The 16,347-nt window shown below is 38.9% G+C and overlaps 3 protein-coding genes and 1 long non-coding RNA gene across 7 annotated transcripts; 2 read left to right on the plus strand and 2 right to left on the minus strand.

Moving 5' to 3' along the window:
* Positions 1-731: 731 nt before the first annotated feature.
* Positions 732-10,437, minus strand: LOC108164421 (ankyrin-3). Of its 3 annotated transcripts, none has more exons than XM_033394411.1 (12): positions 10,352-10,437; positions 9,721-9,877; positions 8,955-9,062; positions 7,782-8,895; positions 7,525-7,628; positions 6,521-7,465; positions 4,126-4,462; positions 3,752-3,917; positions 3,459-3,683; positions 1,658-3,396; positions 1,430-1,579; positions 732-958 (listed from the first exon to the last, which is right to left on the minus strand). In XM_033394411.1, exons 2-12 carry the CDS (start codon positions 9,859-9,861, stop codon positions 777-779), a joined length of 5,211 nt encoding a protein of 1,736 aa, XP_033250302.1. In that variant the 5' UTR covers positions 9,862-9,877; positions 10,352-10,437; the 3' UTR covers positions 732-776. The 3 variants fall into 3 exon arrangements, with proteins under 3 accessions (XP_033250302.1, XP_033250301.1, XP_017155590.1); XM_033394410.1 differs by having other exon boundaries at positions 10,290-10,397; XM_017300101.2 differs by having other exon boundaries at positions 3,752-3,845; positions 10,290-10,396.
* A 470-nt stretch (positions 10,438-10,907) lies between these two features.
* Positions 10,908-11,902, plus strand: LOC108164424 (probable H/ACA ribonucleoprotein complex subunit 1). Its single transcript, XM_017300104.2, has 3 exons — positions 10,908-11,141; positions 11,206-11,571; positions 11,650-11,902. The coding sequence occupies exons 1-3, from the start codon at positions 10,976-10,978 to the stop codon at positions 11,772-11,774; spliced, it is 657 nt and encodes a 218-aa protein (XP_017155593.1). The 5' UTR covers positions 10,908-10,975; the 3' UTR covers positions 11,775-11,902.
* Positions 11,741-16,335, minus strand: LOC108164425. The gene is made up of 3 exons (XR_001775842.2): positions 16,207-16,335; positions 16,065-16,148; positions 11,741-12,263 (listed from the first exon to the last, which is right to left on the minus strand). It is a non-coding gene; the product is annotated as an uncharacterized LOC108164425 (long non-coding RNA).
* On the plus strand, positions 13,145-15,869 carry LOC108164423 (protein yellow). 2 transcript variants are annotated; one of them, XM_017300103.2, is made up of 3 exons: positions 13,145-13,493; positions 14,032-14,698; positions 15,310-15,869. In XM_017300103.2, exons 1-3 carry the CDS (start codon positions 13,252-13,254, stop codon positions 15,799-15,801), a joined length of 1,401 nt encoding a protein of 466 aa, XP_017155592.1. In that variant the 5' UTR covers positions 13,145-13,251; the 3' UTR covers positions 15,802-15,869. The 2 variants fall into 2 exon arrangements, with proteins under 2 accessions (XP_017155592.1, XP_033250304.1); XM_033394413.1 differs by having other exon boundaries at positions 14,515-14,698.
* Positions 16,336-16,347: the final 12 nt, after the last annotated feature.

Genomic DNA, 16,347 nt, shown 5'->3' on the forward strand with positions numbered 1-16,347 from the left:
TTGCCACGCCCCGTTCCGCCTCCACAAAGGACGAAAATCTGTGGCACACACAATTATGAAGATACGATAAAATCACAGAATTGTAGAGAACGACCATATCTAGCAGACTGCAGAATCCGATCAAATTATTATTATAGCCAGAAGGAACAAATCAATTTTAAGTGGTTACGCAAAGTCCACGCGCTTACTTATTTTCGTCTCTCTTCATGGCATTCACCATGAAGAATGCCTGCGAGTTCTGATGGAGGGGAGCCATACTGACTAAGTGTCCTGCGACTCACAACGTTCCTCCTCGTTAGTATCTGTGACCTACCTGGGAAGTGAGCTTCAATACTATCCGCTCTATATAAGTGAAGAAATTCACCTTTACCGACTTTGTCGTGGGTTTACATTACAAAAGCTACAATAGACAACTGTACAGTGTATAACCCACATGGCAGAATTGCTTCATTTGCGCCGTTTCAAAAACAATGTAATGTTCATATTTCGACGCAAAAAAGTTTGTTCTCTCGTTTCGACACAAATTAAAAGTATTACAAGGATGAATATTAATAATTTAACAATTTATTTGATTAGTATTCAGAAGTTATAATATATCGAAATATATATAAATATACCAATTTATAAATAACTGTTGAGCTAATTATAAACCGGAGATCGAAAAGTCGAAGTTAGAAGTTTACTGCTGTAGACAAATAAGAAACGAATACATTGGTAAATATATATATAAATAAATAATAATTATACGATGCACCACGGGGGTTTTTATCAAAACATTAATTGTCCTGTGCATTTCCTGTTGATCTTTTTATTGTTTCATCAGTAACAGAATTTCTACCTATTGGAATATTTGTGGCATCTTTCGTCAACAGAATTGGCTCAACTGTCAACCCAATTAGATCAATGGGCTCATTGCCAAATTTTTCATTCCGCGTTACACACGAATTATCTGTTATAGCTACAAATCGAATAATCCCAGACATTAGATTAGATTTATTTAATTTCTTGACTCGCGGCACACATTTTGTTAAAAGCTCCGGAAAAAAAAACTTTTTGCACCGGTGCGCACATTGCTGACTTAGCTGAGCTGAAAACTTAAAAAGCTGATATCTACCATTCAATATTTCATTACTATGGAAGCTATATAATATTGTGGTCAAATTTTCATATAGACACAAATGATACAGATGTCACATCCCCCCTTTGCGACAAATGATTGGCAAATTTATAAAAGAAAACTGCAACATTTCGTTGAAATAGTTTTTAAACTCAAATAATAGTTTAAAAGAAACAGACGGACACATACCTCTTCATCTCAGACGACAGTGTGCGCACCTACCAAGCTGGTGGCTTAAAAAAGCTCATCAGTTCAGTTGTGCTTTCCGCTCCTTTTTCAAATAGAGTGTGCGCGAGCCCTTAGGTTTTTTACCTTCTTTTCGTTGATGAACATATTCCTTCGCTTCTCCCAGCAACTGCATTGTGTGCTCCGATACAACTTCTTGTATGCCTCTCATTTCGCAGTCATATTTATTATTTTCGTCTTCAACTGGAGTTGACGGTGGTGTGGCACAAAAATTACCTATTCATTAATTAGTATAAGGGCAGTTTCTAAAGTTTATCAAGTTAGCACAGTATTAACTACGTTTATTGACCTTACCATCTTCCCTTCGTGTTGCATCTGAACTATCTGTAGGGGTAAGCGTCAGAGACTCGTTCTTCTTCACTGTAGTCAAATCGAGTTCCGACTTATCAGTGACAGGCTCCATATTAAAAATACACTGATCTATAATGTCGGCACGACCAATCCTATTTAGAGCTTGAGATAAGATTTTTGCTGCGGAGATGCCTTCTTGCTCTTCTTGCAGCCGGAACTGCAACATCAAGATGCGCTGCTCGGGTGTAAGGTCCCCAATATTCTCAGCTTTGAAAAGGTCGATGTCGGTCTCGGGTACACCCAATTCTTTCACCAGTTGTGGCCAGTCACTGCCTATAAGGCTACATATATTCAACAAACTTATGTCGGCATGATGGATTACTTTACTGGAGCCAGCTCTATTCGGTTTTAGGTTTTTTGGTTGGTCAATTATAACATTCTGATTCTGATTATCAATTGCTGCCGTTTCTGTTGCTCTTGCTTTCATTTCGGTGTTTATTAAATCATTACGATTGATTTCCTTGTACAAGTTATTTCCATGGCCAAAGCTCTCTAATAATCCATTTTCGTTATGCGTAGACAGTTTTGCATCGTGCACTGACACATTCAGAGCGCAGATTGGGATTTGTGGTGCTTCTCCGGGTCCGACCTTTGGTTCGCTCATGAAACAGATGCGACTTTGTGGCAGCTCTGGGTCCTTGATACGAACAATAAATGAAAGACGATTTTCCCGAAAAGCTTGGAACTTGGTATTCAATTGCTCGCCCGACTTTAAAACTGGCACAAGATTGCCCGAAAATTCTATGTAAATAGTCTGGTCCTGCAGCACCTCAATACACCTACTCTTTGCAATTTCAGTAAAGTATTCCTGCTGCTCTAGCGTCTTGTCCTCTTTATCATCAGTCATGCAGAAGATCGAAAACTTTGCTTCCGTATAGGAAATACGTTTTGCAAAGATCACAAACTTAACGACAAATGGTACTTGTGTCATATAGGTGTAGAGCTCTGTAGCCATGCGGCCCGCGTCTGCAATATTACGGCAGTCCATTAGCCAGAAGCGTGCAGAAACTGTAGTGGTAAATGTAACGCTATCTTTGACGAAAGCCAGCGGAGTTGATCCGGTAACGTCTTCCCATGCGGCGCGTGTCTGACCACCAGTAATAGAACACAGTAGTCTAAGAGTGGGTGCATTTGCATTTCCATTTCCATAGGACGCATTAACCATGCCCTTGGTGCATGCCTTTGGTGCAGGAATACTCAGTGTTATCGCCTTATGAAATTTGCGACGTCGTGGTTCCACAGTGACCACCGGTGATACAGCCACGCCCTGACCGAGAAGCTTAGAACAACCAACCAGGTCTACTGGCTGTGCCTGAAGACCGACTCGAATTTTCTTAGTCAAGGCATGAGGTGGAAAAATGGCTTGAACCTGTGGTACAGCTATCGAAGAAACTGTTCCGCCATCGGGTCCGATAGCATGCACCTCCTGACGCACACGCGATACAACAGCAAAAAAGTGCGGAACGTTCTGTGTAACGATACGAACTATGCGGCTTCTGTGTAGTTCCTCCAGCGGATTAACATCCGCATCAATGGCGTCGTGCAAGGCGTCTAGAATATGTTCGTCATTCTCATATAAGCTATGTTCTCGCCAGCTCTCGCCGTTGTCCGAGCGCAGTATGATAATTTCGCGTTCGTTTTCTCTAAGTGATCCAAAATGGGGCACCTCTAGTGTAATTGGGCTTGAAGAAAAAATAATCACATTTCTTCCGATCTCTAAAGATTATTATTCTACAACTCATACCTCAAAAACTTTCCTTCCACCGGGGACATCTCCAGAATGCGACTTACCAGTGCCTCGCCTTCCATCAATGGCGGAGGGTTTGCCACTCTTTGGGGTTTGACATAACGGCAAGTAATGCGCGTTGGCTCAGAACATGCCTTCGGGGGAACGATGATGCGCACTCCACTGTGTCGATACCCGCGCATAGATCCACCACGGGCATCTACTAAGAACGATACGAGAAATCTGTAAATGTAAAATAAACATTTAAAATATAGTCCATTTTGACGTATAGAACAGTTTTTAGAACTTACCCCAAGTGAACAGGTGGGCGGACAATAAGAGAATTATCGCCTTGACGTCCTGTTGTAGATGCACTCAGCTCTTGCTCTTCATGCTTGATCATTTCTTTATAGATACAAGCATAAATCGAAATTTTCTCGATTAATATTTGCGACAATGGGAAAATAAAATATGTAACTGGACATAAAATATAAAAATTAAAAAACTAATCTTGTGCGGCATGTCCATTTATCCATATATGTATGTATGTATTTCCTTAAAAGCAAATAATCCTTAAAAGCTATTCAACTGTTTTGTTATTTTGTTAAAACCAGCATATAACCAGCAGTTATGTATATAAGTTATTATACTATCTCTTGTCTATGAGTGTACCGGATGTTATTACCTTTTTCGAGGAGATGTCCAACAGATATATCCATTTGATCATTTTCAGGATTTGTGGTGTCGAAGTTTTGGTGGTCGTGATCATGGCCATAGTTTGCTTTCAAATCATCGGTAGCCATATATTTGTATTGATTATGGTCTAAAAGCTCGTCCCCGCCTTCGTCTTCGGAATCAGAGAGTAGCGTTTCATGCATAAGCTCCGGTGACACAACCTTGTATTTTTCTTCCACCACTCCAATGCTCATATTGGTGATGGATGTTTGGGTGACGACCTTAAGTGTTTCCACTGCTGTAACGTAGCCCAAGTTGCTTGCAATATTTAGAGCTGTTTTACCATTCTGAAATAGTTTAGTGCCGTATCTAATTATCAATCATTAAAATAAGTACATATATTTAGGTAATGTCAATTCCGTCGAAGAGTTTTACGTTTTAACGAGGGTGGTGAACATAGGAAACAAAACTTTCTAACAAATTTGAAAATGAAATTTGGTAATTCTCTTTTATATCCTAAAAAAAATATGGGTGCTCATATTAACGGTCTGACCGATGGAATTGACTTTAAATCGACACGCCTATTGATGCTAATCAATAATATATGTATTTACATACTTTATGTTTTACTCTATGCTCTGCATAATGGTATACCCTAAATTATTTATGGAAAATAATTTCATTTAAAACCAAAAACCGCAAAAATACCCAAACATTTTATTGTGAAAAAAAGTTTCTGAGCGGCAGCTATTGGATTTAATATGGCCTCTGCAAGTATATACATAAATATACAAAATAGAAAGTTATCAAAACTATATGGAACCACACCCAAATGTTATTCTTGTTTTTTACACAATCGACTCAGATGATCACAAGTATAATACACAAAATGTGGATAACCGAAAAAATTACAAGATGCCAGAGAGGCAGAGAGTCGGTAAAGAAGCTAACCAGTGGAATTATCCGTGCATTTGCACATTTCCATGTAGATTCTATTAGGAAAACATATGTATGGGTACATACATATATACTCATAAGTATTCATGTATACGTACCGGAAAAACTAAAATAACATGTTTAAAAATAGAACCGTTCGGTCAGTGCTATGCTACACGTTATGCCTTTGGTAAACATTTATTTACAAAATTCTTTGTCTTAGCAAATGTTTTAGCACCTAATAATCTCAGTGTAAAATCATTCTGTATTTTCCTAACCCTAACCCCCCTTTGGAAATTACAAATAATTCCATGCAGCGCATCATTCAACGGTTCAAAAGAGCTCCAGAAGTATAAAGTTCGAAAGACACAGGTCGACCTGCCGTTTTAATACATTTTTTTAGGATGGCTGCATCCTCTCTGATGTAATGAATTCGGCTTATAATATAATAATAAATATGACCGTGTTATTCTAAACCACACGGCATGCCTCACAGTTGTACTGCAAACCATTACGTTTCGATAAAGCCCAGCGCATTTTGCTTGCACTACGCTATCCAAGAGCCTCTCAAAGAAGAGAAGTTCTAGCAAAAGCTAGAGAAATCTACTGCTCTGAAAGTTTAGGGAGCTAGAGAGGAAGAACAGTTATTTGGGTTTAGGTGATACGGATAGAGTGAGTACTAAAGAAAAGGTTCCGGGGTGAGAGCGGGTTAAATGCAATGTGAGAGCGGCGTGCGCACTCTACCTAGCCACTGAAATTTAATTTATTCTGTCTCGCTATAATAATGATCCGATCTGATTCTGCGTGTTTGGTTTTTTCGTTTCATCAATATTGTGGATGCCGCAGATTTGCGTCCTTTGTGAAGGCGGAAGAGAGCGTGGCAAAAAATTGAAACAAACTCGATTCAGTGTGATATCATAGGAGTCTGCATACAACATTTGCTGCTACTACATTTCGATGCTGTAGCTCTAATAGTCTCTGAGAACTAGGCGTATATCTAGCATATCCGATTGGAATTTTATTATAGCCAGAAGGAAGAAATCCATTTTCAGCGACTACGCCACGCCGTCCTCGCCGCTTACTCATCTTCTGTCTCTTTCTCTCACGCTCTTTTTTGACAAAATCGTCAAATCAAAATCTTGTCAATTGATGCGAAGAGATGGAGATCAGCCAATACAGCCACGGTTACTTAAGAATCGATTGAGTCTGCTAAAACTGCTGCGAAAATAGTTTGTTTCAATTTTTCATATTCCTCGAGAATATTTCTAAAAACGAAAAACCATTTTTTATGTTGAGATGGTGGGGTTTTAATCTAAGGCTAAGTAGAAAAAAGGCCGCGTAATTAAATATGTAGATGCATAGCCGCTTTTTGCCAGGGAGTGATCGTGCGGAGTGACCGATCATTGCTGAGACATGACTAGATAACTCATGGCAAAAATTATTGTATATTGATAATCAGTAAAACTCACGTTTGTTAAAGCATCTGGATTCGCCTTGTGGCGCAACAAGAGATTAATGATCATTATATGACCCTGCTGGGCAGCCTGATGCAGTGGTGTATAGCCAATGTTGGTTGACATTTCAATGTCAGCATCATTTTCAAGGAGATATTTTACGAGATTAATTTGTCCGTAGTGGGCGGCAATGTGAAGCGGCGTGTAGCCATTTTTGGTGCGCTCTGAAATGCTTGCACCGTTTTCCAATAGAGTCCGCGCGACAGAGACGTGGCCTTCTTGGGAAGCTAAATGCAATGGGGTTAGGCCATTCTTAGCAGCAGCACTCGTGGCGCCATTTTCTAGCAAAAGTTCAACCATAGGCAAATGCCCCTCTTGGGCAGCTAGATGCAATGGGGAAAATCCAGACTTGCTGATGGCACCGACATCAGCACCATGCTGTATAAGGTGCTGCGCCATTTCTACGTTGTTCTTTTTTGCAACAATATGCACGGCACTGTGTCCGTTGCGGGCGCATATTTTTGGGGATGCACCGTTCTCCAGAAGTACCGTCACTACTGGCTGATGGTCATAGTGTGCCGCTACGTGCAATGGAGTCACATCGTTCTTGCCCTGACAATCAATGGAAGCACCCTTCTCAAGCAATAGAGCCACCACCTTTTGATGTCCGTATTTGCTTGCTAAATGCAATGGAGTGAAACCCTTTTGTGTAACCGCATCTAGTCGTGCGCCGCTCTCGAGCAACGCTAAGCTGACTTCCTCCTGACCTTCCTTCGCCGCAATGTGAAGCGCCGTGTACTTATCCTTAGTTTTAGCATTTATCTCGGCTCCATGCTGCAACATCAGCATAATTATATCAATATTGCCCAATCGGGATGCCACATGTAGTGGTGTTTGTCCTTCCCGAGCGACTGCATCAACCTGCGCTCCGTTGCGAAGCAAAATTCGAATTATGTCCGTCTGAAATTATTTATAGGTAATAATAAATATAATCCACATAGCAAGATAGCACATATTACTTGATTGGCACGCGCTGCTAAATGCAATGGTGTCTCTCCGCGTACTGTTGGTATATCTGGGCTAGCGTCGTGCTGCAGCAAGTAAATAACAATGTTCATGCAACCTGCAAATAGCCAAATTTGAGGAAGTGGTGAATATCGACTAGAATTGATGTACATATAATTGATATATACGTATGCTGGGTTTAACTGAATCGTCGCTAATAAGTAAATGCTTGCTGTTAAACTCAAACCTTTGAACTTGTCTATGTACCTACCCATAAAACTAGCCACGTGCAATGGTGTAAGGCCAGATTCCGTGGTTGCACTAATGGTAGCTCCATGCTTGATGAGTAATTCAGCTACTTTGATGCGATTCTTCTTACAGGCAATATGAAGGGGAGTGAAACCGTTGAGGGCACGTGAGTTTGGATTTGCACCGTAGTCAAGCAGCAGTTTGGCCACCCTCACATGGCCACAGTGTGCGGCCACATGGAGCGCTGTCAAATAATCAACGGTTACCTCGTCTACTGGAGCCTTATGTTCTAAAAGTAGACGCGCCGCCTCATCGTGTTCGCCCTGTGCGGACATATGCAAGGCCGACAATCCATTCTTTGTCTTCGATAGTATTGGAGCATTGTAACGTAGCAGGAGCTCAATAACCTCAACATGGCCTGAGCGTGAGGCACAGTGTAGCGGTGTCAGGCCGTCACGTGTCGGTCCATCTATGCGTGCGCCATGAGACAACAATAACCTGCAAACTGTAGACTTTCCCCACTTGCAGGCCACGTGCAACGGCGATATATTGTGTTTGGCAATATAGTTGACATCAGCACCGTGGTCCAGCAACAAGGTGGCTATGTCCACGTTCCCATAATGAGCGGCAATGTGCAGAGGCGTAAAGCCAGACTTGGAAACAATGTCGGCATTGTGATCATGCTGCAGGAGCAGAGTGGCTGCGCTTACGTCGTTCTTTTTGGCTGCAATGTGAAGTGCCGGAAGACGCACCTTTCCACGAACATCACTTTCCAGTAGGACTGCCACCACCTTATCGTGACCTTGCTGCATTGCCACAGCTAATGGTGTAAAGCCGTCTTCTGTGGCCAGCGACGGGTTCGCTCCTTTTGCCAAGAGCAGTCTGCAACAGTTGTCGTGATTCTCCTGAGCTGCCATATACAGCGGTGTGAATCCATTTAACGATTGCACGTTTACATTTGCATTCGACTGAATAAGTTGCTTAATAACATGTTGTTGACCCGCCAGCGAAGCTATATGCAAGGCTGTATTTCCTTTTTTGGTTGCGTTGTCCACTTTGATGCCTCTCTTCAGCAACTCACTGCAAATATCGACATATCCATCCTTTGCCGCTAGGTGTAGAGCGTTTAGGCCGTTCTAAGAGTATGTAAAGTTATCAATACTTATAAAATATCTTAATAGATTCAATCATTTACCGCATTGCAACTGTTAATATCCGATATCTCACCACTTTCGATAAAATCAAGAAGTTTTGTTAAATCTCCACTGCGGGCAGCTCGTAAAAATGATATCGTTGAGTCGTTCTGTCAATAAAGCAGTACGTCACCAACAGAGATACTAGAATGTCCGCTACTCAGTATATCTTAAGATTTATATAACTTATACAATATATTTTATACGTAAACACCGGAATTGTTATTAGCCCCATTCTCTCTTACACCTATTCCGTTATATCTCTCTGCCCAGCACCGAAGTACCATCCGGCCGTAATATCTCGTTCACTCCGCCAGTTACGACACAGATGGGGAAGAGAGTGAAAGCGAACGAATTGCGTCTGCAATGTGTCTACAGGACTTTTCCATTTTCTTGTATTTTAAAAATTTTGGATGTATTTTCTCGTTCTGTGAGCGCGGTTACAATGTTTAATATTGAGTAAAAAAAAAAGAATGTAGATATTTTAAGACTTGACCTGAAATTCGCAGCTTCTGACACTCGTAAATTTATTATTACAAAATTTGTTGATATTAATTGGCTAAATTAAATAAAGTGATGTTTACATACATATATAAATCATTATAGCACCTAGTTTCCATGTTAAAAAATGGAATGTACCTACATATGTAAATGCCATTTCCGCGCTTACAAAGACAAGCTACTATTTTAAGTTTCATCGGTGTTGACAGTATATGTAGTGTATAAATAAATTTTCGACTATATATGTACATATTTATGTTACATTACCTGCTTTTCGTATTTTGTGTTTCCATTAATTTTATCTAGGGATATCCCGTTATCTGCAGGTTTATTATTGGATTTTGTTGTCATTGTATCTTCGCTTAGATTTTTGTTTTCGCTTTGTATCGTGTTCTCTCCTAGTGTCATACTTCAGCGTCAATGACTGAAAGTACCAATACCACAAGCAACATGTAAGCAAAGAAATACGCACACACATAGTTGCACATTAATGTTACGGTTCTCATATTCATCATTCACATTGCTTGTATGCATGTACTACTTGCATACATACCAACGGTCGAGTGTACATACATATGTGTGTTTCTCTACCCGCCTATTAATTAAAAATAATTTAAAAATTTGAAGAATTTTAAATGGTAACTAATTGAATTCGCAATCGTAGATACAGAGTTGCTCATAATAAAAGATTTAGTTTCACTTTTATTTAATTACTGCGGTTTGGCTAGCTAGTATACAATTGTTGTCACTATGACGTCATAATGTTTTGCATAGCTATTCCCTATCTTTTGTTAAAACATGTGGTCAGAAATATATTGTGTGTATAAAGACATTACGTTGCGTTCATTTAATTTGGATCCTCAAATTTGATATAATTTTATAAATTTTATTTACGTACACCTTGCAAAAGTTAAACTTCTAGTTATTTTGAGAGAAAGTTTTTAGCCTAGCTCAGTGGGTCTATACTTATCGCTTCTGCACCATCACTATATTATATAGTTTATGAATAAGAGTTAAACTACCGTTTATATGGAATGACGGAATAAGGAACAATAATATATAATATTATTATTATGTATTATAGGCCGGCCGAAACATTTTTTTCACCGAAATAAAAATAAACTGTCATTTCATAAATGTGGTGTAATCACAAGCACCTTGTGATACACAACACTTTTGTTTTTTTATCAGGCGCATAAACAAACAACGCTAATGGTCTTCCGACCCGTTAACATGCCACATATATTAAGCCATGTGAAAAAACATTAATTTTCTAGACCACATACTTTCGAAAATTGACCTTGTGATTTTTTAATAGTCAGTCGTCAGTGTGAATAGCCTATAATCTCGGGATTGTAAATGTATTCCGATTCCATCGTTCTCAAAACGGTAGAATGTATACTTTTCAGCTATCGTACTCCCAAAAGGATGTACATTTACCATCCCTAAGTATTCGGCACAAACGGCACGCACGTGTTTGTAGTTGTTTTGTATCCTCCAAAAATTTGGTTATATTATTGAAATGGCATTTGGTCGACCTCGCGGTGGTGGTGGCGGAAGAGGATTTCGCGGCGGTGGTGGGAGCGGCGGCGGAGGTGGCTTCAAGTCTGGAGGAAGTTTCAACAGAGGAGGTGGTGGCTTCAACCGAGGTGGAGGTCGCGGAGGAGGTCGTGGAGCATTTGATAATGGTTAGTCCGATTTTATAAAAAATACATTTTAAATATATATATTGTAATATTTATTAAATTATAGGTCCGCCAGAACGTGTTATTCCCATAGGAAACTTTGTTTATACATGCCAGAATGATTTAATTTGCAAAGTTGCGATAGAGGATGTTCCTTATTTCAATGCACCAATATTTCTCGAAAATAAGGAACAGATTGGAAAAATCGATGAAATATTTGGCACAGTTCGTGATTACTCCGTGTCCATTAAGTTGTCGGAAAATGTTTATGCAAACAGTTTTAAACCTGATCAAACTTTGTTTATTGATCCTGGGAAACTATTGCCTATCGCAAGGTTTTTACCAAAACCCCCACAGCCAAAAGGACTTAAGAAAAAGGGCGCAACAGGTGGACCTGGTTTTCAAAGGGGTGGTTTTAATCGAGGCGGAATGGGTAATGAATTGATATCAAATATATTTTTTAATATTTTATTTTCTGTTGTTAAATCTAATATATTTATAATCTAATTAGGTGGCCGGGGTGCACGGAACAGCTTTGGAGCCAGTGGCTTTAGAGGAACTGGGCGTGGAGCAGGAGGTGGAGGATTTAACAGAGGACGCGGTGGTGCAGGCGGAAACGGTCGTGGGCGCTGGTAGTTTTCATTATTAGGTTCCAAGATAATATTTTATCCAGCCTTGCGTTCATATTTTCTACACCAGAAACTATAGCTTTTAAGTCGAAAAAAGCAAGCGGCGTTGAATAATAAAGAAACATAATTTTAAAAGTATAAAAAATCATTATTTGGTGAATAATCTGAACTATGTCCTGAAAGCCTAGCGAAGTGCGCAGAATTACGGTATTCATACATACTTTCATGAACATCCCTGAGTGCGAAACCGCCACGTGACACTACAACAGGGATGCCAAAAAAAGCAAAGTGAAAGCAACAATAGTTGATATGTTTGTCTTGGGGACCAAAGTAGTTGAGACAAAAAAAAAAAAGAGTTTTTACCTGGCATATGTAACCCAATATATATATTCTCGATCAGCATCAATAATCTGGTCAATATAGCCAAGTCTGTCCGTCCGACCGTTCTTTTTTCGTCTAGTTCCATATACATCCACCGGGTTTTGTGTGCAGCCTCCTGTAATGTAACATTTAAAAAGTGCAAAATAAATTTTTGCCACGTCACCTTCCGCCGCCTACATTCCTAAAATGTGCGGCATCCACAAAGCATCATATCTACCACTTGGCTCACGTGGCTGACTCCCCCTCACGATCTTGCTCTCCCTTTCTTTTTCTTGTTCAGTGGGGGGTTCAGCCACGTGTGAGTTAGAGAGATATAAGGGCCGGTTGGTACTTCGTGAAAATAAAGATATATTCAGGCAGGCTCCGTTTTTCCGAGTTTAATTTGAGGTTGGGTTAAAATAAAATTATTTAGAAAGAAAGCAAAAGTTAAATTACCCTGATATATGTAGGTGTCAAGTTTATGATTATGAATCAATAAGTCATCTATTTTTTTCATTTTGGACTTAAGGTTCGTTTCGTTGTATAAAAAGCCGTTTACTTTTCATTTCGTCAACGAATATGTTTTCGTTTTGAAAACGAATAAATCTTGCGGAATGTGAAAACGGGAGCCCTAATTTATGTGTATTCAAAAGTAAATCGTACAACTTTTATGACTGTAAAAACGGCTGATTGTAAAATATGAATAAGTCATAAGATTAAATAAATAGTAGCCGGATAGAATAGTGTTGCAGCACGTGAATATATAATAAAATGAATATGTAAATTTATATAGATATGGCAGTTTATTATCTATGACACACATTTTCACGAATGCAATATAACCTTGTACTCTATGAGTAATGGGTATGAAAAGCTTAAGACCACATTAGGTAAAAGACAGGTAAATTGGAAACTTTAATCTGAGAGACAGACTTGAAGCTTTAAGCTGTACATATGTAAGTTTTAAAAGAAACTCCAGCTGGCTAAAACCTGCCATCAACATCAACCCCGTCAGTTGCTTATCGTTCAGTGGGACATAATGATCAATAGGAAAGAGTGAATTTTTATAAAATATTCAATAAATTAGAAAGTCTAAACGGGTTGACCTAACACCAGAAGAAGTCATGAATCGATATTCATTTAAATTTAGTTGGCTAATTACGTTTCAGCTAATTATTCTTATTAGCTTTGTCAACAGTGTTAGTTTTGTTGAATCATTTAATGCAGATTTTGGCTATTTAATGCAGTCGAACTCTCAAAAGCAGGGCTCCATTCGTGAAAGTCAGCTTAAGATAGTAAATGAGTGGAAATATTTGGACTTTGAATATCCAACTTTTGTCGAACGCCAACGAGCAATTATGAATGGGTAACCTACATATATGTATAAATTGTTTCATTATAACCTTGCGGAGCTTATTATGAGTTTGCTCATGTATGCATAACAGAGAAGAAGGGAGCTGTGACCCAAAAAAAGTAAAGCCAAGGTCCGTTAGTCCGTCTTGATCAGCGTCTAGACTAGACTAGACATACATATATTTCCCATCCCATCTCTATTCCATACTATCTTACCGCCAATCTGTTTCTATGAAATCTATAATTCAGTTTGAAACTTAACAAAAAACCATTTTTCTTCTAAAATCACCTAAATGTCGGATTTGGTCAGATCAAACAAAAAAATCAATGCCAAAACATTTTTCCCAAACTTAATTGTCCTCAGAAAGTTTTGTACAAACGCCAATAAGTCTATTCATACTTCTTACCTACAAAATAAATTGATAGCGGAATTCTAAATGTCGACAGGTCAGGTATACATTTTCATCCCTGCTTCTCTGTTTAAAGATTCATTTAATTGTTTCCAATTCTCAGCCACAAATTGTACTTATGTACATATATCTTATCCGCAGAGACTTTATACCGAAGAATAATCTTCCTTTGGGCATTGACGTACATAAAAACCGATTATTTATTACTACGCCTCGTTGGAAAGACGGCGTACCCGCAAGTTTGGGTACTATTCCGTTCCCGACGAGGGAATTAAGTCCAGCAATTAAACCATATCCCAATTGGGAAGCTCATGGAAATCCATATAATCCAGACTGTTCTAAATTGATATCGGTATATCGCACTACCGTAGACAAATGTAACAGACTCTGGCTTATTGATTCTGGTGTTATCAACGCCACAATTAACATAAATCAAATTTGCCCGCCAAAAATAGTAGCTTTTGATCTAAACGCAGATAAAACGATTGTTCGCTATGACTTGCCTAAATCGCAAGTTAAAGAGGATTCTCTGCACTCCAATATCATTGTTGAAGTGGGTAATCATTGCGAAGACGCACATGCAATTGTAGCAGACGTATGGCGTTTTGGTCTTATTGTTTATAGCTTGGCGAAAAATAGAAGCTGGCGAGTAACTAACTACAATTTTGCACCAAATCCAGTGGCTTCCGACTTTAAGATTTATGGACTGAACTTTCAATGGCTGGATGGTGTGTTTGGGATGAGTATATCTTATGATCATCAAAGTAAGCAGCGTGTGCTTTATTTCCATCCAATGGCAAGTTTTAAGGTAAGCAATTAGAGTCATCTCTCCATATATACCCTTGCAGAGGCTGTTTCAGCTCTTACCAGAATAAATATTACTGCTATTAAGTAAATAAGCAAAGCAAATCAGCAATAATCAATCCAGGCATCTTTAATCTTCGCCCTCCGTTGGCACGTCGAATAGGGTTGCGTATTCGGTTGGGTTCACAGCGTCGAAAAAAAGTTCAATTTTGTTGAGTAGTGTAATAGGATTTAAACCAGATTCTGCACTCTTCTGGATATAATCATTCTATATGGTTCTTTGTTTTCGGTTTTCTTGTATCTTTAAAATTGTAAATGCCACATATTTTCGTCCTTTGTGGGGGCGAAGAGAAATTTAGAAATACACTTGTGACGCAATTTGTTTGCTCTAGCATAGCTATGTATATCGACTCGGCTATTGATGCTGACCAAGAATATATAAACTTCATGGGGTCGGAAACGCTTTCTTCTGAGTGTTACACACCTCCACCACAAAACTAATATATCCCTAAACTTTTCGATTACCGTGAATAACAACAACACAAATACAATGTAGAATTCATATTTTCTATAGAATAACACTACCCAATATTTTCCATATTTCATTTTTATTAGGAATTTATAGTATCGACCGAGCTCTTGCTAACCGAATCTTTATGGGAAATTAATAGTCAGGATAACGCACAATATTTCTTTTCAATTGGCGATCGCGGATACAATGGTCAATCCTCCTCATCTGGAATTGCTAGAAATGGTGTAATGTTCTATACACAAGTTCATCGAGATAACATTGGTTGCTGGGATACAGCCAAACCATACACGCGGGCCAATTTAGGAATGCTCCTCGATCCGGATGTCTCCTCAACGTTCATTCAATTCCCCAATGATTTGAAAGTAGACGAAGGAGAAACTCAAAGCGTGTGGATAATGAGCAATCGCTTGCCAATTTACTTATATAGCCAGCTGGACTATTCAGAAATAAATTTCCGCATTTTAAGGGGTGATGTCAACATGATCATCAATAGCACCATATGCAATCCTGCCAACGTATACGGTAATGGATCTAAATCTGCTATAGTGTCAATAGAGGAAGGGCAGTGCTATTAAACAAATTGCAGTTGCATTATAAATGAGTTGCAAGGCTTAATGTAAAAATACAAAAAAACATTTAAAAAAAATACTATGTACGACTTTATGGCATTTTAAATTTGCTTTACTTCATATTATTTAGAAGACAATTATGCAGATTTTCCTCAGTGCAGTTAACTGCCTTTGATAGTGAGATATGTATGTACATACATGTGTACTTATTAAGATTAGGCTACTATTTGCTTACTCGCTTGTATAAATATATATTAATATTTGCATACCTATAAAAAATGTATGTATTTAGGTTTTCCTGAAGGTACTGCCGAGACGAGATAAAATTTCAGCCTTGAACTCCACTATTCACCCTATGGTTTGGTGGTAAAAAAAGAGTATAAAATTATGTAAATATGTATACATACGTACATAAGGGCGTATAAATATTAGCGTATGTAGCTGATGTATATGCACGTACATACTCGTATGTATATGTACGTATGTATGTACGAGCATGTGTACGGGGGGCCCCTGACACTCCCCCTCCGTTCACCCGAGGCCAAGACCGAA

The sequence above is a fragment of the Drosophila miranda genome, chromosome 5 (assembly GCF_003369915.1).
Source record: "Drosophila miranda strain MSH22 chromosome 5, D.miranda_PacBio2.1, whole genome shotgun sequence".
Lineage (NCBI taxonomy): Eukaryota > Metazoa > Arthropoda > Insecta > Diptera > Drosophilidae > Drosophila > Drosophila miranda.